This window comes from Apostichopus japonicus, chromosome 14 (assembly GCF_037975245.1).
Source record: "Apostichopus japonicus isolate 1M-3 chromosome 14, ASM3797524v1, whole genome shotgun sequence".
NCBI classification, from domain to species: domain Eukaryota; kingdom Metazoa; phylum Echinodermata; class Holothuroidea; order Aspidochirotida; family Stichopodidae; genus Apostichopus; species Apostichopus japonicus.
The window spans coordinates 12,415,336-12,438,734 of record NC_092574.1 but is presented as its reverse complement, the minus strand read 5'-3'; the positions used below and the strand labels follow the sequence as shown (position 1 = coordinate 12,438,734).

Below are 23,399 nucleotides of genomic sequence, written 5' to 3'. Positions count from 1 at the left end.
ATACATATAGCACACAATCAATGAAAACACATGCTAGCCCTGAGCTGAGCCAGAATTAATATTACCATTCAGACAATGAATGTTGGACACATAACCAGTCTTTACCTTTCTCCTTCCAGTAAAGTTAGCTTCTTTTTCTTTTCTTCTACATCAAACTCCAAAGCTGCCAGTTTCTTTTCCATATCTACAGTTTTTGAGTCAAGAGACTTTCCAAACAGAGAAAAGAGGTTTGACTTGCCTTCAAGAAATAACACATTATTATTATTATTGTGCTCAGCTCTCCATGAGCAGCTAACCAATGAATTCCATGACTGATTTATTAATTGCACATCATTGGCTGCTAACACATACACACACCTTGCCCCCCCACCTTCCTACCAAAACATTTGCATCCTGATTTTGTCTGTCCCCCACCTTTCCTCAAAAACGTGTGCATCCTAATTGTTTTGTCCCCCCACACCCTTCCCACCTTCCTCCCAAACATGGGCATCCTCATATTGTCTGTCCCCCACAAAAATGTGCATCCTCATTTGTCTGTCCACCCACCCCCTCCATACCTTCCACCCAAACATGTGCATCCTCATTTTGTCTGTCCCCCACCCTCTCCCCACCTTCCTCCCAAACATGTGCATCCTCATTTTGTCTGTCCCATCACCCCCTCCTCACCTTCCACCATAACATGTGCATCCTCATTTTGTCTGTCCTTCCGATGCCCCCCCCCACCTTCCTCACAAACATGTGCATCCTCATTTTTTTCTGTTTCCCACCCCTTCCCCACCTTCCACCCAAACTTGTGCATCCTCATTTTGTCTGTCAAGACAAAAAAAACATACTCTCAGTATCAGTAGGCATGACATATTTCAATCCAACATTTCTAAATTCGACATGACCAGAAATAGCATATATATCCATCTGGTAATTACTGTTGCTTTTCTGAGTTGTGATCATCCAATAATGACGGTGGTCAGATTTGGCATACTCATGTTACAATGCAACGACACAATCTGTAACATCCTCCTCCTGAGCAACATGATATGTACAACCTTACTGTATCTCAAAAGAACCATATGAAAATCATATCCCATATGTGAATGCTAATGAGAGAATTAAAGCAGTCCTAATTTTCGCGAGTCAGAACTCACCTCATTTTTGCGGTGCGAAGCTTGAAGTTCCATTTGTAGATCCTTCACTTGGCTCTTCAATTTCTCTCCAATATCTGCCAGTGCGAGCAAAAGAATAACAGCATTTTGGAAACAATGAGTTTGTTATCGATTCAAACCTTTCTTTATCCTTATTGTGGGGGGAACTGAATCTCAAGTTATGTCAAATGAATACATGATAAACATCCACGATCGAAACAGAATATATTTATTATTAATACACTTCATACTTTTTGTATATTTTTTATTACATTTTTGAGTTTTTGTATTCAACTTTTTATTCAAATATTTATTATTAACATTACATGCACAGAGACAGGTTGTGTGACAAGGCAGGTTAAAATTAAACCTGCATATCATGTGAAAGAATATGAGGGTCAAGAAACTGCAATCACCACCTGGCACCTCCAGACAGTAATGGGAATATACTACTCAACTGACGGAACCACTTCATCTCAGGACATGAACAACTCTCGGAAAAAAAAATTCACTACAGGTTTACATGATCCTTAAGTTCTGTTAGCTTGGATGGTTGAATATTCATGAAGTTACCTTCACAAAATATCACCTGATTATCTTCTTAAGTTCCTCACAATGCAAATGCACCATGGCATGTTAGTTCATTTAAGCTTACCTTGATATTTTTTATTAGTTTCTTCCAACAGTTTCTCCCTCTTTTTCAGTTCTTCAGTTGCATCCTCTATGAAAGTAAAATTACCAAAAGAATATAGAGACAGTTTAAACTAAAATAGTCATGTTTGTTTTAAAGCTTTCCCTACCGGTTTACCATCAATGACATCAAGACACAATCTGAAGTAAAAAACAGGTACATTCTCAAAAGAATATGTAACCTTCTAACACTCACAGCTGGAAGAAGAAACTGAGATTGAAATTTTGACTTAGAATTGTGGAAAACTATAAATCCTAATCAATCACATGTCACAGTGTTTGGACAAAAGGACTGGCAGGCAAATATTTTTGGCAAGGTTTACAAAATTTTATTAATGCCGCAGCAAGGGGTAACTTGGTGAAAATATGTTTCATGTAGTTTATGAGCATCATTGACATGTTATGATACCTATCAAGGAAACAATGAATTTGTCTCTATGATGGAAAGGAAAAATACAGAGAAAAACAAACAAACACATGAAATGTGTTACAGAATACTATTGGTAATATACAGTATTGTGTGTAAAAGTAAGTTGGCCTGATGTTTCGATCCTAGCAGGATCTTCTTCAAAGGCCAAAATGGGAATATATTGTGTTAGGATATTGCAACATACCAGAGGGACAATGAGCTTGTTGAACTTCATTCCATTTCCCATATAATGCAATATTTCCCTTTCTGCAGTAGAAACATTATACTTGTGTGCGTGTGTGAAGCACTCACACTGGAAACAAAACTGCAATGTTAACAATTTCATGCTCACAGTGTGGCTTCCAGTGTCAAGTGCTCTGTATGCAAACAGAATATCATATTCATAAATAGCAGAGTATTTCTTTTAATTTTCTTGTTTGCCAGCGAGTCCCTGTCATGAGAAGTTAATTAATTCATATTATGTATATATATTTTTATGAAGTATACATAATATATAAATAATATATATAATTCTACAGAGAGGGAAGCCAACAGACTACTCTGCAACCCTCAACACTACAGACTCCTGGATTCTCAAGAAATCACACTGTAAGTGAAATGAGTCGTCCAAGACAGGTTTTGGCCTGTCTGCTCCATCGACCGACAGTTGGGCTGTTTTACACCCAAAACCTGGTCGCTTCTATTTTCTGCCAAAAATTCACAAATATGGCAATCCTGGGAGGTTTTGAACCTCTGGACCTACAATTAGCGTCCATATCCTAGTGGTTAGGGAGTCTGCATATAAAGCGGGAGGCCAGGGTTAAAATCCGGGTGGAGGCTGGAAGTTTTCTCACTGTTCTGGATTTTCCAACTCATTATGATTTCAATTATATATGGGCAGGGTCAAGCGGTAACGGAGGGACATTTGACTGTTTTCCTTACACATTTTGTCTCTCTTTGCATTAGTTTGAGGGAGTATGTTGCAATTTCTTGTGTGGTTATCTAGACAGGTAGTTACTTGCTTCATACCCATAAACTTAATTCTTGTGGCTGTTACTGTAGGGAAAATATGGCATGATAAACATCATGGTAACGGAGGGACACCAAATGAACACGTGTTTTCACACTTTTTTTGGAAGATGTCAAATCCACTGTTCTTAAGTTGCACTGACCATGTAACTTATATCAGGTGTTGGCTGGTACATTGCTTCACATACACCATGGAAAAATTAGATGAACAGGCATCAATTGTCAAATCTACAGCTGATTTCGTACAGTACAATTCCGATGGTAACGGAGGGACACAAAATGTTCAGTGTTGTTTAGTGTAGCCTTTTGCCTGTTTTTGCTGCTTAGATTCAATATTTTTATTGCTGTTGGACTAAAAGTTATATTACTTAGGGAAACAAGGATAAGAACATTAATCCAACAGCTTTGTTCACCAAAACATTAGCAATTTTAGTTGTTAATAAATATGTAAGAAAAAATAGTAAGAAATTGATTAAAAGAACAAGTTTAAACAGACCACTCTTCATCATTTAGTACTGTCTAACTGCATTATTAGCAACTGTTGGGGGGGGGGGGGCTGGTGGCTAGTGCACTTCAAAACACGTCAGTAAATCACATATTTAGAATAGACAGTTCACAGGTACTGTATAGTAAGATGGGGTAAAAAAAAACCGTTTCCTGAAAGTTTAACATAAAACTCGTTAGGTAGATGCTTAGGTAGATATTTTAGCATTGTCAGTTGACAAATGGGAATACCTTCCTAAATAGCCATAATAAAAATTTCAATCACAATGAGTAAAGGAGAAATTCCAGAAAAGGGGTGGTTTTTTTTTACCCCGGCTGTCAGTCATTTTTGGGGTAAAAAAAAACCCTGCTGGGGTAAAAAAAGTCCACACTGTTAAAACAACATACTACCAAAGAAAATGCGCAAAACCACCAGAAAAATTTTCAGCACACTTTAGAAAAGTTTTATTTGGGCATTTTCAATCGAGTTCTGCATGAATTAACCTATTGCCAAACGATAAACTCCGGGAAACACACCCCACCTTCTGAGAGTAAGCAAGATTCTAACAAGACTGTTTAATACCCCCTAAAACATTATTGACCATGTTTTAAGAGTTTTATTCTATATATTAGTATCACATCCAGCAGTGGGGTTTGGACTTAGGGTAGAGATTAATTTAGGACTCTAAAAATAACAAGATAACCATATATACAGCAGACATATATTGTGTTAGGCTATAACACTAGGCTAACATAGCAATAACTTAGGTTAAGAACAGGCAACAGTTAGTTATAAAAATGTAAATTATTATATTGGTAGAAATTAGAGGAGCATAGATGTACTCCCTGTGTCAATCATATAGCAATTCTAACATTCTGTGATAAATATAAACCATTTTGGGAGGAAATTAGGACTGGTCTTTTTTTACCCCAAACGGACACTAAACCCTGGGGTAAAAAAAACCCACGTCATTCGAGAAAAATGTCAGATCATGCGGCTACTTACATTACTGATTCATGTAGGTACACCTCTTGTTATCATAACCAAGAAACAAAAACCTCTATATCAGTTGTAATATTTTTGAGGGATAAAGTTAAAGGACAGTGTTCAGAACTTAAATATTTGCTATTTTTAGAGTATGGGAAAAATCGGCGCTAAAAGTATCGGTACGCCGATGGAAAAGAATAGTAACAATCAATAAAGTATGTCCAAATTGACTTGGGCACCATGGTTTTCACATGCATCATACAAAAATGTGTTTCTTTTTCTCACGAATTGTAGTGGGGGTGGGTTTTTTTTTACCCCAACTACCCTGTGGTTTTTTTTTACCCCGTCTTACTATACTGTACCATGTGCAGAAAGGAAATTTCATTACAGTAGTATGACAAAAACATTTTGTCTTCCAAATACTACTAGTACTTTGCAGAAACCACTTGGTGCAATAATTGATACTGGGCTTAAAAGTGAAATGCTGAGGTAACTTCTAACTTTAATGATAAAACCATACTGTAATAAAGCAGTGGTATTATAAAAATTTAACAACTATCAACAATAATAATACAAAAACATTTTGAGACATAACATGATACAGTGACAGTACAGTAGCTACTGTACTGCAGAGGTTCAGTATGCCTGAAAGTATTATTTGTGGATTAGAAACTATAGATGAATTAACTTCCTGCGATTTTTTATAAACTCAAAACAAAACAACAATATCATAAAAATAAAAGACAATATTCCAATCATAACTACTGTATGCTTTGAACATGTCTGCAAACTTTTCTATTATTTTTAATCCTGATCAACAAATTTTGAGTTTGCTCTTGCTGAAGGAAAGTGGCTTTGGAAGCTCTTGCAAATGGAAGAAAATGTCCTTGATTCTCACAGCTGAAATATTGCTCACAGTTTTGAACTGGTTGGCAATCAGCAGTGTATGAATGAAAACTTCCATTCTGTACCTTCCAGCCAGTGTTTGTGGTGTGGGGTTTTTCTAACTCAAAGGTAGCTATTCTTGACTTCCATAACTTCACATTCTGAGGAATTTATTAATGTTAGTCAAGCTGTTGTTCTCCTCACATAAACAGGAAGTCAAGAATTCCATTTTAAGAGCACAACTACTTAACAAGTAAACTCCCACTGGCAGGAATCTGTGCACAATCTTGCATTAAACAATTGTCCCTCCGTTACCAGTAACGGAGGGACACTACTTCACTTGTTCTTTATTTTAGCATAAAAGTAGCTAACTCCTTGGTTTAACTTTTCTTTAGTGGTTAATCCTATGAAAGTGTTTTATACAAATTATGAAATTTTTCCAGCATTGAATGACTGAGAAATTAAAAAAAAATGTATTTTCTTGGTAACGGAGGGACAGGTAACGGAGGGACAAATCAGGTAATTAGCAATTACTGCTAATTAACAATTTATAGACATTGAAGGGGAATTATTCCTGTGATATGCATAATATTGACCATGACTACTAGGCTGTGTAAGTAATCTTTCTAAGTCATCTTTGTACTAGGAAAAATTTGGTTTTAAAAATATCCCCAAAATTCAATAATTTTTGGCATAACACAAGTGCAAATTGGCATGTGTTATATATGTCTATAACTTTTTATTAAATTAGTATATTTTTGTTCTGCAAGCACAGTGGTAAAATATAACTCTTTACCTATCTAGCCATACCACATTTGACCATGTTCTGTACATTTCCAATTTCAACCCAATTGTTACATTTCCCTTGACCCTGCCCATATATATATATATATATATATAGAGTATAAAGAAGAGGACAACATGTAATGCCTTTAAATCCAAACATAATATTTAGAATAGAATAGAAATAACTACACGCTACACAAATTTTCAGACACCCTGGTCCTTCGTCAGGCGTAAAAAGAGTGATTGAAATCACGTTAGTCAACATAATCCCCAGACTGCTCAAAGTGCTTGAACCCGGAAAGAAATGCATATCCCTATTGAGACCCTGACAGTGTGAACGTACTTTAAGGATCAATTCGACTTCCTTCAAGTTTCCAAGATGGATTATAAAACAAACAAGCAACAGTGAAGCCGTTATGGTATTGGTCTGTCTTTTTCTTCCTAATTTTGGATGATCTGTTTCATCAGTCTGACTCTACTTGCTGCCAATAAACATTTTGATGTATCCATTTTATATGCGAAAGGAGTTCGTCTGCCTGAATAGATATTGTTGATAGTTTCCGGTATTTTCTGGTCACTACGGTTACCTGGGGCTCTGTGTGTATGTGTGTGTTTATCATCTACATGGCACAGTGCCCAAGGCATACAACTCGGAAGCTGAAAAGATTGTAAAGGTCGCAATGTTTCCTGAAATCACTTCCATGAACGTAAAACTTGAGGTTTAAGTACAGTACAGGTCCTTTAATGTGAGACAAAAAGAAATCAATTACCCAAAACCGTTCTGTCTTCCTCCAACGACTGAATTTGCGACTTCAAAGAGATAATGTCCACTTCCAGAGATTTCACTTTACAGCCCATCTGCGTTTCCAGTCTCTGTAGCTCCTAGAAAAGTTTTAGAAATATGTTAAAGTTAATCCAAAGTCAATGAACCTTAGTGTATTATCTCAGAATAATGGTACAAATTCTCTATTTATTTCAGAAACTGACTGTTCTAATCTTTGTTGATAGAAAGCCAGTTCATATGCATTCACACCAGTACACTCACTGTGGTCCAGTCTGTGACACAAAGGTCTGAGGTCAGATTCCTACCTTTGCCTGATGAGTCCAAAAACTGCAAAATGGGTCACACACACATAAAATATATATCAGTGTGTAAATTTAGCGGTCGTCCGAGACGACCAAATTACCTTCCGGACAACCAAAACTTGTCATATCTTGAAGTACTGGTTGCCCGGCGGACAACCAAAACTTTCAAAAAGGCTGGTTAATGTTCCGTGAAACAAACGGAAAAAGACACGGAAAAATGACATTTCAAATAAGAAGAAACTCATTCCAAACTCCGACTTCATCTAATAAATAATATACATAGGAAGGACAAGCCCTCACATTGACATGGACCACTCAAACCAAGCTTCATGGTATTTTCTGTTCCGTCCGTTTGTCAACAAAGGCCAATCAGAGTTCAGGTTTACCCCCACAGGCAAAGACCCCGCCCATCCACCGCCCACCACATTTTTTTTGAGAAACGAACACCAAGTACACACTCACAACTAGGTCAACGGAAAACAACAAAACACATTTTTGAAGAACATCTTTCATTATTTCTTTTCAAAAAACCACAACTTTTTCTGACAAGAACCAAAAGTTCTCCTACTATCGTTAAATTTGTTTGAAAATAAATATATCTTAACAATCAACTGCAAGGTACAGGGTTACCAAAACTTCATTACAGATATTTTCATGCTAAAAATAGACAATGATGCTTTACCAAGATTCCCGTGATTGATTGGCTAATAGTCCCTACCGATTGTTTGCAAACATTCTTGCATTTTCAGTGCTCAATGAACAAGAAGTAAGTTGTTTAACCACAATTACTTGCAACGTTTACTTTCCCTTGTGTAGAGATAACAAAGTTTGTGGTAAAGGCTATCATATGTGTGCACTCAAATATCATAACGTTAGGCCTTGTCTCATATTTGTAACGTACATTTTGACAACAATAACTGCTGGTACAAAGATGCACTTGAATTGTTTCTGAGACTATCACCTAATATTTTAATCATTGTTTTGATCAGAAAATGTTATGAGTTTTGTGGGAAGCTTACATATCTGATCTGGAAAGGATATTTTATCCCACAGTATGTTTCTTTTCTGTGCAATAAGAGTTGCTAACTAAATGTGCATTCATACCACAGTAGTTTCAGTTGCAAACTTTTTCGCGGCTCAATTGACCACGTGCTTCAGAAAAGTTTATTTTGGAGCAACATTCGTGTGTAAACTTACTTCTGTATTTTAGAACATTGAAGTTTGATTTTTTTTATCGACATTGCGTAAAAATCTATTCACATAGTCCTGTAATTTTCGCACAAATGATTGTTTGCAATGAACCCAGGATAAATGTTGGATCAGATTTTAAAGATTTGCGCAAGTGTAGTTGAAAATGAAGTTCGAACAGGCCTATGTAAATGCAGTACTACATGGTGGAATTTAGCGAAAGATATGCACACTGTAGGTACAGTGGTTTTGAAGAGTTTGGCTGTTGGAAGCGCTTCAAGGTCAAAGCATGGAGCTACTACAGAGTTGGCGAGTAGGGAAGTACAAGGGCGGATGAAGGAGGGGGCTGGGGGCATTTTTTTTTTAAACCGCAGGGTGGGCGAAAGGAGGAGTCGGGCGGGCCGCCCCTGTGAAAAACCGAAGCTAAGACACTGAGCCATCTGCCCTATAATATTGTGTATAACATTCACAAAGTATAGGCAGTGATACTACACTAGTATTAGTACAGTAGGTCATACAATAAACGTAATTGGTGTTCAATCGGGACGCAAGCTTTTTTTTACAGGACGCAAACTTTTTCGGGGGCTTGCGTCCCTGGGACGCAAACTTTTTTCCGCTAATAACATTACTGAAACTGAAACACTAGACCAGTACTATGACGCACCTACAGCTTATCACATGATTATTGTATCGTTACGCCCTGCAGCAAAACATCATGTACCTAACTAATGTACACAATCTTTGCTACAGTCAGCATTATTAGAAAATAAAAACCAACAAGGCCGCAGAAAGAAACACAGAATTTGATCTAGAATCCATGAAATCGCTCAACATTCATGGTTTCTTAGAAGTCCCAAACAAGTATTTTTTTCTGAAGATAAATTACTATAGCTTTACAGGACGACCAAAATTTCAGCAGGACAACCAAAAATTGGTGAGCTGGTTGTCCTGGGGACAACCACTTCAAATTTCTTAAATTTATATATATATATATATATATATATGTTACCCAGCATGTCAGAAAGTAGCATGTTAGGAAAGGATGTTAAAACAGGTCTACATTATTTATTAGGGTTTATAACTGACCTCAGTTTTACTCTGCAGCTGGTCCTGCATCAGGTGCATTTCTTTGTTTTGCTGGCCGTCATGTCGCTTCTGAGATATTTCTATTCCTTCCAGCTGTAAAAGAAAGAGATGGATTTGTATCATTCAGTGAACTCATGGTTACTAATCTTCAATCTCCACTTGTAAAGTTGGAATTAGTCTACATGAGTTGTTACACAGGTTATTTTTCTTCATGTTCAGTGTAATTGTAAATTCTCTAAAGCCAAACAGTTAAAGGGGGCATATTGCATTAGTTACAGCCGAATGTCACTGCCTGAACAGTTGTGTGTAATAAATATAGGCCACTTTTCAGTAGGCGCTGTATACCAAGCACACATTCTGTACATCGTAAAGTAAAGGAAGTTGTAATTGCAAAAGTTAACTTACAAGATCACTTTTAAAGGATGAGATTAAGCAAAAAGTTTAGTCTGGAAATGCTTAGTTCCAACAAAAACAGGAACATTCCAAGTGCAAGAAATGTTTCTCTAGCTATTACAGTTTTCGGATTATCTACCTTTCTGCATTTTTAAATGAACAAATGCCTAACATCTAGGAGTCTAGAAGTATTGATACATCTAGACTATGTTAGTTTCTATCGCTAAAGGTATAATCTGTTACCTTAGCTTTCAGGGTGTCTCTTGCTTTGGTAGTGTCAAGCAGTTGTTTCTCGGTTTTGGCCAGAGCTGCCTGTATTTCAGTCTTTTCTTTTAGTGTTCTCTGAAGATTACCCTCCAGTCTTGTAACTTCATCTTTCTCTTGCTGCCGTTGACGATCCAAGTAAGCCTGGTATTTGACCAATCTTTGTACCTTTCAAAGCAAGGAAAATAAAGTGTACACCAAGATCATGTTGTTTACATAACATAATCCACAAAGATCTAGCTTCAAATATGCCACAACAATTGAATCATGGTCATCAGAGATAAATGATTAAGATTGAAAATGTAGAGAATACTAAACATTTTGCCACATGTATATCTATGATTTTAAACCTGTACTGCAATAAGTTTGGAGTATATATAGACGGAGAACTTGGTTTATGATTTTCCGTAGTACTAGAAGTAGGAAGTTACCCACTAAATGTTATCAAATTTCTGCAGAAATGGACAAAGTAAATCTAAAGTGAATGTGTTGGAAATATTAACAACAAAGGAACTTTGCAAACTTGTTCACTTTGTTCTAGATGTTAATTAAATTCTGAAATACATTTTGCCACCTAACAAACTTATTTGACAAGTTTTCTTCTTACCTCTGATTCCAGTTCCTTGAGTCTTCTGTCATCTTGACTGCGAGAAACTCTCCTCTTTGTTTGTGTACTTCCAGATGGAGGCTGTGGAGCAAATGAAGATGCATGTTCAAAAATCCAGACATTTCAACAACAGCAGTCTTACATCAGCTCTGACATCAATTGTCAGTAATAATCACAATTTTCATTTATCTCCAGTGCTCACTTTTTAAAAACTAGAATGTCAGTCAGACCATGGAGTGGCATAGAAAGTAAGACACATATGATCCTTCTCCTCCCCCCCCTCCCATTGCCAAAGTTCTGTCACCTCTAAACTGACATTAAAGCAGCATTTTGCGTCCTCGACTATGATATTTCTCAACCTCACTGACTCCAGTATGCCATAACGACATACATAACTAGCTTATCTATTTATATTTTACTTCAAATGGTGGCATAAAAGTCGAAAAATTGCAACTTTCAACTTTGTTGTTCTCCAAGATATTTTCCGTTGGGAACCCAATAAACCTCGCCCATAATATGAATATTTAAACACTACGAACGTCATTGACAGATACGTAATATAACACCACGCTTGATTTGTGTACAGTCTATTGTGTACAGTGTCAGTTGTACCAGGGAGTTGCATAACAACTCCCAACGCAAAGTCTTGAATCTATTTTTAGCAACGGCTCATAACTAAACCTGCATCTCTGATTGGTTGAATTCAAACTAGTGGGTTTGGGAACTGAATGCGATTTAATTTTGTATGTAAAATACTCGCCAATTAACGTTTTTGGCAGGGAAAAACTTGGCTAATATCTTAATTTGCTGTTTTGTGATTTGATATATGTAAAAAACTCGATGGACATGTCAAAATTAGTAGAAAACGGCGACCAAACGCAAAATGCTCATGAATAAACATACTATTCACTGATTGGTGGAATTCAAACTAGTGGATTTGGAGATATGAAAACTTTGTCGAGGACACTTTTACTCATTATCGATATAAATCGTTAATTACTCGCTAATTAACGCTCTTGGCAGGGTGAAACTTGGATGGTATCTTAGTTTGCTGTTTTATGATTGATACACGTAAAAAAATCGATGCATATGTTAAAAAGGTGGAAAAAAGCGACCCAACGCAAAATGCTGCTTTAATAGTAAGTTATCAGCAGTTATTTAGTTTTATATTAGTTTAAAGATGATAAAGTTATCTAGATAAGACTTGTGCTTCTTTTATCATGCCACTCCATATCGATGGGCACATCAGAAATGGCTACTGAACTAAAATGAGGGTAAATAATTACACTAACTCAAACTGTAAATAAGCAGAAAAAAACTACTTTTCTATTTGAAACTACTTTTCTATAAGAAACTGCTTTGCTCTTTTGGGAAAAGCGTTCATGCATCTCCTGATAGAGTAAGTAGAGAACCTGGCTGTGTTTAACAAATTCATAAAAAAACATCCAAAGTTGTGTGACAATGCATCATTTGATGTATGCTTCACTTACGAGAGACTCAGTAGATGATACTTTTCTTAAAGGTGACATGAACAACAACGTGTTGTTAAGAGACTTTGGTGCCAGATCTAAAGAGAAAATGAGAATAAACAGTATTTAACAGGCACACTGTGTGGACAAAGTATACAAGGAAAATGTATCGGACCAGTACTGCATCGCAAAGATGCCAGTTGAAAGTTGCTGTGTAAGTGTGGATATACATGTATAATACAAGAACCATCAAGTAATTAAACTGAGACAAATTTCAGAGCCTACATAGCTGCAGCACAACAACTTGAACACTATATTATTCCCATACAATATATTACCAAAGGCCACAAGAAACACATTAACATGTTTCATTGATCCAGTAACAAACACTATATATTATTCACATATATATTACCAAAGGCCACAAGAAACATGTCTCTTGGCTCCAGTAACAAACACTATGTACAATATATAATCAAAGGCCACAAAAAACACATGAACATGTTTCATTGCTTCAGTAACATACTACAAAGACTATACTGTAGATGTAAGGGAAATGTTCAATGCAATTTAATATTTGAAAGCTTTCATCACTAATAGGCACTGTACTAGAATCTACTGCAGGTCTACTAAGGTAGGCAGCTACAGTAGGTACTGCACAATCAGTGTACATCCCGTACAAGCACCTAGTTTAGTTTAGTAGAAAAAAGGATCAGGAGGGACACTTAAGTCCCCATCAAGGTCCCTATAGAGAGAGGAATAAAAACTGAAGACACAAACACTCAGACCCGATTACAATGCTTAAAGTGCTTGTCCAAAGCGTTCTTAAACCCATTGACACTACTTGCAAGTTCAACTTTCTCAGGCAAACCATTCCACTCATTCACAACCCTATTAGAAAAAAAGTTATGCCGAATATTAATCCTACGATGCGACTTTTGGAGTTTAAGACAATGACCTCTAGTACAACTACTGTTAGCAAACATGAAAAAGTCGGTAAAGGATAAATTGTCGAAACCATACACAATCTTGAAAACCTGGATCAAGTCCCCACGTAACCTCCTAAGCTCCAGTGTGGTGAGATTCAACAGTTGTAACCGCCTATAATAAGGAACCCTCTTTAAGGAACTAATCATCCTAGTAGACCTCATCTGGACCTTTTCAAGTACTTCCTTATCCTTAGCAAAATAAGGGTTCCAGTTAAGCCTTGCCTTCCACCAGAAACACAAACAACACATTAACATGTTTCATTGCTTCAGTAACATAATGTAAGGGAAATGTTCAATGTCATTTAATGATTGAAAACTTTCATCACTTAGGCACTGTACTAGAATCTACTGCAGGTCTACCAAGGTAGGCAGCTACAGTAGGTACTGCACAATCAGTGTACATTCCGTACAAGCACCCAATTAAAGCTTCGCCTTCCACCACCCATATAAGTCTGCCATAGGTGAATAACCTGGAACTTGAGTTTTAAACTTGAAAGAAACAAATTTCTGGTTTCCTGAGGGGGCATGAAGAAAAGCATGTGGTACATCCTTGCCCAGAAGGTGTAAACTGTACCTTTTGGCTCCTTGAATCTCTCAGTAGTTGGCAAAGCCACACCCTGTGGCTTAGCTGATGCACTGACATTGTACTGGTCTGGGGCAGGTGTTGTATCTACAAACAAACAGAACCAAATGTTGAATATCAGGGCTGCTTAGTAAGGTGTACAGTATATATATTATATATTGTGCATCTACTTTCAAAATAGGCCTACAATCACAACTGGTTACTCGCTATTCACACCAGTAAGACTGTTCGCTGTCAATTAATTTCTTGATTCTGCAGTTTAATGATATATTATATATATTATTATATATTTGATTACAGTGTATCCACAGTCTTACAAACATTCAATTAAAACTATTGATTCAACCTGTACGTTAAAGACTATACATCTACAGTATTCCCCAATTGATCTTGTCTTAACTACAATTAAAGTCTATGCAGTGAACCATTTCATTTGAAGACGGTGTACCTATCCTTCTAAGAAAATCAAAGAAAGTTTCACCAAAATATACATTCCTGTGTAAAAATTAGAAATTGTAGCTTTCTGTCATATATTTCGATCCTTTGCGCCATGGCAGAAAGGATCGAAACTTATGGCGGAATGGTCTGGCGGTATGTACAGTACCAATGGCGGAATGGCACTGGAACCGGCTAGGTCTAGCCTAGACTGGTAACAACTAATAAAGCTACCACATATCAATTTATATGAAATTTAGATGATTTCTGGGTATCATCTGTGAGAACTCACATGAAGACAGTTGCTACATAGCCTGGCCTAGCCTATAATGTACAGTAAGATTTCTATAGCGCCTTATCCAAAACAGAAATTGTTCTAAGGCGCTTTACAGTAAAATAGATACAAACATGATATATAAATCAATGCTGTAAGGTACTGTATAAAAAGGGTAGAAAATTTGTTTATACAATCTGACAATAAATTGTATAAAAACTGCAAATGGGAAATCAAAATTTTGGTTATTCTAGGCTTACTGTACATGTTATTACTGTTCACTTACATAGCATCCCAACTCTAACGAATACCGTTATTTTCCGCACACGTTACTTTCCGCTGAAACAAAACGGTGTTTTCCGCAAACAAATTTGTCAGCAGAAAACAATGTTTTTTTCAGCGGAAAGTACCGGTTTGTTTTGGGAGGAACAGAATGACTGACTGAAATGATTAGGCACATGGAAGGATTTAGGAAGATGGAAAAGATAGGATTTGACTGTACCAGTCCGATTAAATGTACAATACCTTCAAGACTAGATTATTATTAGGATAGCTATAAGGTTGTAGCTTAGGCTGTAAGCACTAACTTAGGCTGTAAGCACAAGTTTAATTTTAGTTAAACAGTGCCACCTTTTTGGGTTGTAGTTTTCGATATGCCGTGAAGGTGAAAAAAGGTGAGCTGCCGTGACGATTTGGTCTCGCTAAAACTTTTTTTTTTAAAGCATCATTATGCGGACCAGTTTTTATACTTTATAAGATATTCAATCCTTCTTAACGCGGGCGTCCCTTTGCCCTTTTATCCGCCGACTGCCTCATACTTCTTTAATAATCCCTAATTACAAACACCCAAAGCCTGCTGTAAATTATAAGCAGCTTCACTTTTCTGACATGAACTCAGTCTAACCATCCTTTATTGATGTTGTTTGATACTTTCTCATGTTATTTTAATCATCCTGCCTAAATTTGGTATCCTAAAATTAAAGAAAATATAGTGTACAGGTAAGTGAAAAAAAATGTGTTTTCCGCAGACAAATTTTTTGAGCGGAAAGTAATCAGCAGAAAGTAACGTATGTGGAAAACAGCTGAAATCGCTCTAGCACTAGGCCTAAACTAAAGTTGAAACTTCACAGCTGAATCTGATCAAAGGAATTGTGAAATTCATATGACTGTAGCCTATTCTTAAAGTAATAGGCTACCGTAGATTAAAATCAAAGTTATTATCATTTACCTAGGCCTAGGCTTTAATTTAAAAGTAAGTTTGCTTAGCATCGAGAAGTTGCGATAATCCTAAACAAAACACTACTAAGTAGTACTACTACTAGCCCATTACTACAGCTAGCCTAGCTCTAGTCTTGCTTTTTATTAGCCTCGAGATAGGCTACTGTTAATGTGTGGGTTTCGGCGTAGTTGCGAAGAGTAAATGTCGGTCAAAGGTTTTACTAGCGTTAGGCAAAGGTTTTACTAGCGTTAGGCTTAGCCTGTGCCTATCACCGGTCTGCGTTATGGCTACAAATTTCGACTTTTCGTGATCTATCATTACCTTTAACTTCTAGAAATCTCTTAGCTTTTGGAAAGGACATAATGTAGAGATGATAACCTAACGAACTGCCAGCCGATGTCAATATTTGTTCGTAATTCGAACTCTACTTGTCGCGGCTGATATGTAGCTTTTAATTTGAAGATTGCTAGATTTAAATATCCAGCGTCAGCTGACTTCGGCCAATAGTAAAGGAAGGCCACAAGCTGTTATGGAACGCTGTTTGGTTTGCTTTGCTGTACACGGTATAATCGGTTGTAACTGATTTATTTATAACTTTTTGCATAGCAGGGGGTAACTCGGTTAAAATTTGAAATTGATCATATAAAATAAAAAGTTAGACAGTAAACGAGCAGTTTATGCATAGGAAAGAGAACGTAAAGCATACAAAGTCTGAAAAGGGACATCAAAACGTAGTGACAGAAATATGAACAGTACCGTATATGCCAGGGTTGTCCAACCTACCGCCCGCGGGCCACAGTCCGGCCCACCGCAGGTTGCGTTCGGCCCGCTAGAGATGCTTTACGGTGTGAAATTAAGTGAGCAGATTTATTTATAACAATTTGAAGCTATATAATCAATCATTCGAACCTTCTGGGTCCAAAAAACTGCATACAGGTCAGTTTGTGTGACACTCTCTCAGCGGAGGGGAGGGGGGGGGGGTGCCGGCTGGACTTTATTTATCTGTTTTATCAGGAAGGAAAATAAATCAGTGCGCTCCGCGCGCAGTGCTCACATTTTGTTGCCTTGGGCTTCGCGCAAAAAATCGAAAAAACGAGCGTAGGGTTCATGCGGCCGGCCCCTCCTTCATCATAACCATTCCATGTGGCCTCGATCCTCTGAAAAAAGGTTGGACAACCTTGGTATATACAAAGAAAAAACGAACTAAAAGCTTACAAGAGTTGACCAAAAAAGGGACATTTCAATGAAACCGTACAGAAAACACACAATAAGTGATACGGTATATATATATATATATATATATATATATATATATATATATATATATAGGCCTATATATAGGCCTATATATATATATATATATATATATATATATATAAATAGTTAGTTAGTTTTTACTGTTCCTTAGAGCCTCTAAGAAACAGTTAAAACTAACATGGAATAAGTAATACATTTCAGCTGACAAGATAGGTATTACTGGGTGTTATATACACTTAATAACATTATCCTTGTTGTGCATTTGTTCAGTATAGGCCTATTTCAAAGAACTAAGAAACTTTGCTTTGATACATGCACTGGCTAACCAGTGGCGTACCTGCCATGCACTGAGAGCTTTTTCCTGCCATAAAAAACAAACACCCGAAGGCCCTAATATCACTCGTTACAGTCCTGGCTACGCACTCAGTGAGATAACTCATTTATATATGTATATATATATATATATATATATATATATATATATATATATATATATACATATATATATATATATATATATATAAATATATATATATATACGCACTCAGTGAGATAACTCATTTATATATATATATATATATATATATATATATATAATATATATATATATATATATATATATATATATATATATACATATATATATATATATATAAATATATATATATATGTGCAGGCGCGTATCCAGGGGGGGTTGGGGGCGCGCCCCCCCCCCCGGGTGAGAAAAAGAGGAGAGAAAAAAGAGAGAAGAAAAAAGGGGAAAGGGGGGGGGGGCAGAGGAAGAAGGAGAGGGAAGAAAGGAAAAGAAAAAGAAGAAAGAGAAAAAGGAGTAAAAGGAGGGAACAGAAGAAAAACGCCAAGACACCGGGAAGAGAAAGAGGAACTGTGACATAATAACAGCGCTGATCCCTATTATATACGCAGGGTAGCCAGTGATGGATCGAGGATTTCGCAAGGGGCGTGCTGTGGCTGGCCTTGAACTCGACCGAATCGTCGGGGAACATGACGCATTTCGGTATTAGCCCAGGATCTATATGCGAAATGCACTAGACATATGTCCCTCGATGCAACACTGTCCAGAATGTTATACAACGCGAACTGAATGCTAATTGTTACGCCACTCCTAGTACCGTAACTCATACAATGAATCTAAAAATAAAACATTCCGCATGCGATTTGAGAATTGATCACATTTCCTGTGAATATCATGTAGTGGATCCAAAGGTGTATCATTGCCGGAGGGGGGGGGGGGGGCGGACGCACACATCATCATGAGATTGTTCCCACCTGCATGGAAACGCGCGCCCACAACCCTACGCCCACCCCTCTAATCGCTTTCCAGATGAGTTACGAAACCAGACCCATCATATACAAAAGTCTACTTGGATTATTTGTCCCCTGATTTTTTTTTTGGCAGATGCCCATGCATTTCCACAAACTAAGTTTCTAAGCAATGAGATCTATGACCTAAGGAGGTTTGGGATCATCATTGGGTCTGGGAAGTGTTATTTCCGGTGATCTGGGAGGTATATTTGCCCAAAATTTCTCGTACTCTACACGCGAACCCATGGTCGCGCTCCGCTTAGATAGTAGTCAGAGAACAGACACGCGTCCCCACCATTATCCATGACTGATCTGCGCCCATGCACCAACAAATAAACTGTGTCTGAATTTTCGAAATTTCCCTGACTAACATTCCTAAACATTCCTTCCTCTTCGCGTTCAACTTTGACTGGTCTGTTATTGAAGGAGGTTTCTCTGTATTGGCTGTCCATAGATAAAATTTTGTGCAACATTATTGGTATGTTTTGAAGTGAATTTATTTCACGAGAAGTATGAATTTTCCAATTCTGAACGAATAATGGGCTAAAAACCTTGAAAAGTGGGGCTAACGGATATTGTGGGCCACGACGTAGAACCACCTACAAAAGCAATGATCCACAGGAGATGCGATGAGGATCGAACATGATGTGAGACTGGTGACAATCTTCAAAAAGGTTATTGATGGAAAAAAAAATATTGGGAAAATACTTGGTTTAATCAGGCAAAAGTGAACATCTAGTTGGTCTTTTTCAAGCCCGAGATGTGCCATTTCCGGTGATCTGTGGGTTGTCAAAACCAGAAATTTTCTTGTACGCTGCGCGGCAACCGATGGTGGCGCACCGCTTAGATAGTAATTCGCGCCCCCGGTTTGGATAACCCTGGATACGCCCCTGATATGTGACTATTGTACATACTTGTCTGTAAAACTTTCTATACATTTTCACACTAATCCTAGAATGTCATTCGCCTTGTTTCTTGTTTCGTTATTTTTTTATTTTCGCTGCAACCGTTTCCATATTTCATTATAAAGACACACTGGTTCTAGTAAACCGAAGACAAAGTACCGTTTGTTCCCCTTTAACTTCCCTTATACCATAAATCAAGCACCTGTTACCACATTTGTCGTAGATGTCATCATAATCATCCTTTTCAAACTAAACCAAGGCTTTCAAAGTATTCCAACGATATTAATTCCAACGATAGCAACATGAAATAAGTCCATTCGAGCAGCTGTTGGAATCGTTATGATCTAGAGACATATATGGTGCGCCTATAGTGTGCTATAAGTCCTGAAATCGACATATGTCGAATTAAGTTGACATATCTCAGCTTCTTGTGCTCTCATTTAACGACCAGTGCCGCATGTTATTTTCTAGCGCTCTGATTGGACGAAAGCGACTTACATTCTGGTCAGTGACTTGTCGGACCGTTTGATATTGCAAGGGAGAAGTTATCCGAGATAGAGCCTTGGCACAAAAACCTGCAACTTGATCTACTCTCAAGCTTGGATCCCTTTCGATGCATGTCTATAAGAAATCTTTGCTCTCCTTCTCAATTTGATTACATAGACCTCTAACCACTCTTTGCTTAAAATGTTCCATTCTTTGTCTATATATTGTGACAACTTCGTAACTGAGTTAGAACAGCCGGATTAACAGTGATGTAGTACAAGTTTATGGATCCCTCGGAATTTCCACAAAATCACCCCTCGATTTGTCCAAGGCATCCTCCAGGATATGGTGAAACCAGATGCCAGTCGGGAAGGATATCGGGAGCTTTTGTACCCATACCAGCAAAGGAAGTATTACAGTGATCCGTATGCAACCAAATATACCCCAAAGATCACCCGTTTTTTTTAGGGGAATTTTTTGGTTTCATTCCAACTAAATAAATCAGTTAACAAAACAGAAACGATTGAAGTTGAATTCGATAAGGAATATAGCACATGTCGAACGTGACATCCGTTGTATAATTACATTCCAAGTAGTCACCTCCATAATCTACACATAACAGGAAGTTTACAGTAAGATATTCTTGACCTCGCAGGTCGCAGACTGGTACAATAACATGCATAATCAGGCCAACATCTATATGTAGATAAGGAACCTTGCCATAAATTCCTAGTTTCTTCAGTAAATGTTGTACGTGTATGGCGATATATATAAAAATTGCCTTTGATCTGATACAAATGGCCTGTCAAATTACACTGATCAATATTTTGGCAGTTGGCATGGTGTTTGCTAAACTTTAGTCTTCCTTTCCTGACCTGCACGTTCCTAAACGGGAACCTAAGATTTCTAAAGGCGGGTCTATAGCTGGCCCTGGTATCGGTGAGGCCGACTCCCAGGGTTTTCTGGGGATCGTTCGACAGAAAAAATAAAATGGAAATTTTTGACCGGAAAGTTGCTTATATAACTATTTTATTAAATGTGTATGTGGTTGATTAGGAAGGGTAGTGGGGTTGGGTGGTAACAACCTACCCCTATTGGATCTGCGCCTGATATAAACATGTACCTAAAGCGGAATAGGAACAAAGGGCTATCCTTATCCATGAGAGGCATCCGTATAATTCGTTTCCGTTGGAGTGAATTGTAATCAATTCTTGTTAGGGAAAGCTGGCCTGTTCCGGGAAAAGTTTACGACCAGCCCCATAGAGACGGATCTGCCCTGGAAATAAAACAACACCTCAAAGGCCGTGACCCGGACCTGTACAACACACAAACACACACGGAAAATACAAAACGAGTTGTTTCTTCGGCAGCGATTTCAGACGTTCCTTGGAAGCCATTCGTTATGGCGTTGTTACCAAGATACCTCTTTTTCTTTGCCTTGCAAGTTTTTGCGGTTTACGGGTGAGTTTGATTTCGGTCTTTTATTTCTATTTTGCACTTGCTCAAAGCTTTGTGGGTATTGCAATTAACGTTAGGTACCTAATTACATCTGTTTTCATAAGAAATACAATGAAATAGAACCGGAATAAAACGTAGGCTACATCTATAATCTATGAAATCAGGCGCATAGCCAGGAATTTGTCAGGGAGGGGCGAAAATGTATAGGCAAACTATCCGAGCCGTAGATTCTGCATTGAAACTCTCTAAGCGTAGCGCCACTATGGGTTGGCGCGGAGCGTAAAATAAAATTTTGGCTGAAAATGCCTCCCAGATCGCTGGAAATGGCACTTCCCAGGCCTTGTAAGTTGCATCTTAGCTTTTTTTCTTTTGAAATTACTAGCGATATCATAAAAACATTATTATTTTTTTTACAAATATGCTCAAGAAGGGGGGGGGGGGGGGCTGTCCCCTTCGCTCCTCCCCCTTGGCTACGCGCCTGTTGGAAATACTTCTAACAACATATATATACTCAATAATATATTAATAGATTTTCATTACTGTATTTTAACCAAACTGTTACCTCATCATCAACAATGAGCAAAAGTATGAAAAGGTATAAAATACTTCATTTGACAAAACGGAAGCAATAGCTTGAGAATTCAAGCTTTCATGTAGCATGTTTACTACAAATTCCACTGATTGTTAGCTATATATTGTGGGGTGTTACTAAAACGAATGACAATTGCGTTACACATAACGAATGACAATATGTTGTACACACTAATAAAATGCGTTGACTAAAACGAATGACAGTGAAGGACAGCACAGACATTTGCTTCAACCGGATATCACAGTTCAGACTTTGTGGGTATATTAAAGCCACGCAAACCGAGTGGACGCGAAGTGCGTGGCTAACAGATCTAGTAAAGAACGGACAAGATACAAACTCACCTTATAGTAAGCGAAATTGTAAATCTGATTTTAAAAAGTAAATTTAACGTCATTTTTCCGATATTAATTGTTAGAAACTAACAATATAAAACTTTATAAGTTGCCGGATGATTCATCTCATTGGATTTTTCGAGAAAACAGTCGTTGCTACTACAATTTTTATACTTTAATAATACGATATCATAGCATTTTCCACCCAAATTAATCGTGGACATATCAGTTTCAAACATACCAATTAGCCAGCACCTAACAATTACTTCAGTTATCTTTCTATATAAATCTACAGAGGTAAATGTCAAAAGCACAGCACTCAAGCGCATTCTCACACAAAAACTTTCCCTATGGTTTCTATCCGTAAATTACACCAAAACCCTGCAACCTGCACGTAACATGCGATTTTCCTCAAATCATTTTTGCCCAGAAAACCAATAACCGCATTTACTCCACTCATTCTATCCTTACTCATTCTATCTCCACTCACCACTGTCATTCGCTGTCCTTCGTTGTCATTCGGAGTAATTCGCTGTCATTCGCTGTCATTCGCGAATGATAATTAACCCTGTACAAAGTCAATTGTCATTCGGTCATTCGCTGTCATTCGTTTTAGTTTGTCCCTACATTGTGTAGCAAAACTTGCCTAACGTCCTTCCGACTGATCAGCTTACACGGACATTTTCCTTAGTGAAATAAAATATAAAGAGATTGCATTTCATGCGCACGTTTCACAGTTCTCTCTCTCTCTCGCTGAGTAGCAATATGAACCATTAACTATTAGACAAGGGTAGCGAAACCAAAGGGGCATGAGGGGAGGGGTAGGACGTACTCCGGATTTGTGGGGGGGGGGAGGTCCAAATTGCCTGCCTCTTTCCATAAGAAAAGATATTCCCTTTGGAAAGAAGTACCCTGTCCCCTTTTTTTGTAGTAAAATTTTCCTTTTGGTTTAAAAATTGCCTTTTGTTGAATATATAATTTTGTAATCAGTGCCCCGTAGTGGAAAAATGAAGAAAAGGGTTAACGAGAGGCACTATCGTGCTT

The 23,399-nt window shown here is 37.6% G+C and overlaps 2 protein-coding genes across 3 annotated transcripts in view; one reads left to right on the top strand and one right to left on the bottom strand.

Moving 5' to 3' along the window:
* The window catches only part of LOC139980286 (uncharacterized), a 35,428-nt gene extending 18,942 nt beyond the window's left edge, over positions 1 to 16,486 (bottom strand). The window contains exons 1-10 of one of the 2 annotated variants that reach the window (XM_071991833.1): positions 16,324 to 16,486; positions 14,066 to 14,161; positions 12,524 to 12,600; positions 11,034 to 11,114; positions 10,406 to 10,594; positions 9,770 to 9,862; positions 7,180 to 7,291; positions 1,795 to 1,860; positions 1,143 to 1,216; positions 106 to 206 (exon numbers count right to left, since the gene is read on the bottom strand). In XM_071991833.1, coding sequence (XP_071847934.1) covers positions 106 to 206; positions 1,143 to 1,216; positions 1,795 to 1,860; positions 7,180 to 7,291; positions 9,770 to 9,862; positions 10,406 to 10,594; positions 11,034 to 11,114; positions 12,524 to 12,600; positions 14,066 to 14,161; positions 16,324 to 16,363 — 929 coding nt within the window. In that variant the 5' untranslated portion in view covers positions 16,364 to 16,486. Of the gene's footprint in view, positions 1 to 105; positions 207 to 1,142; positions 1,217 to 1,794; positions 1,861 to 6,752; positions 7,116 to 7,179; positions 7,292 to 9,769; positions 9,863 to 10,405; positions 10,595 to 11,033; positions 11,115 to 12,523; positions 12,601 to 14,065; positions 14,162 to 16,323 lie in introns of those variants that run through there. The other variant, XM_071991834.1, reaches the window with a different exon arrangement.
* A 4,508-nt stretch (positions 16,487 to 20,994) lies between these two features.
* The window catches only part of LOC139980279 (complement C3-like), a 59,917-nt gene continuing 57,512 nt past the window's right edge, over positions 20,995 to 23,399 (top strand). The window contains exon 1 of the mRNA XM_071991823.1: positions 20,995 to 21,434. Within this exon, the coding sequence (XP_071847924.1) occupies positions 21,376 to 21,434 (59 nt within the window). The 5' untranslated portion in view covers positions 20,995 to 21,375. The remainder of the gene's footprint in view (positions 21,435 to 23,399) is intronic.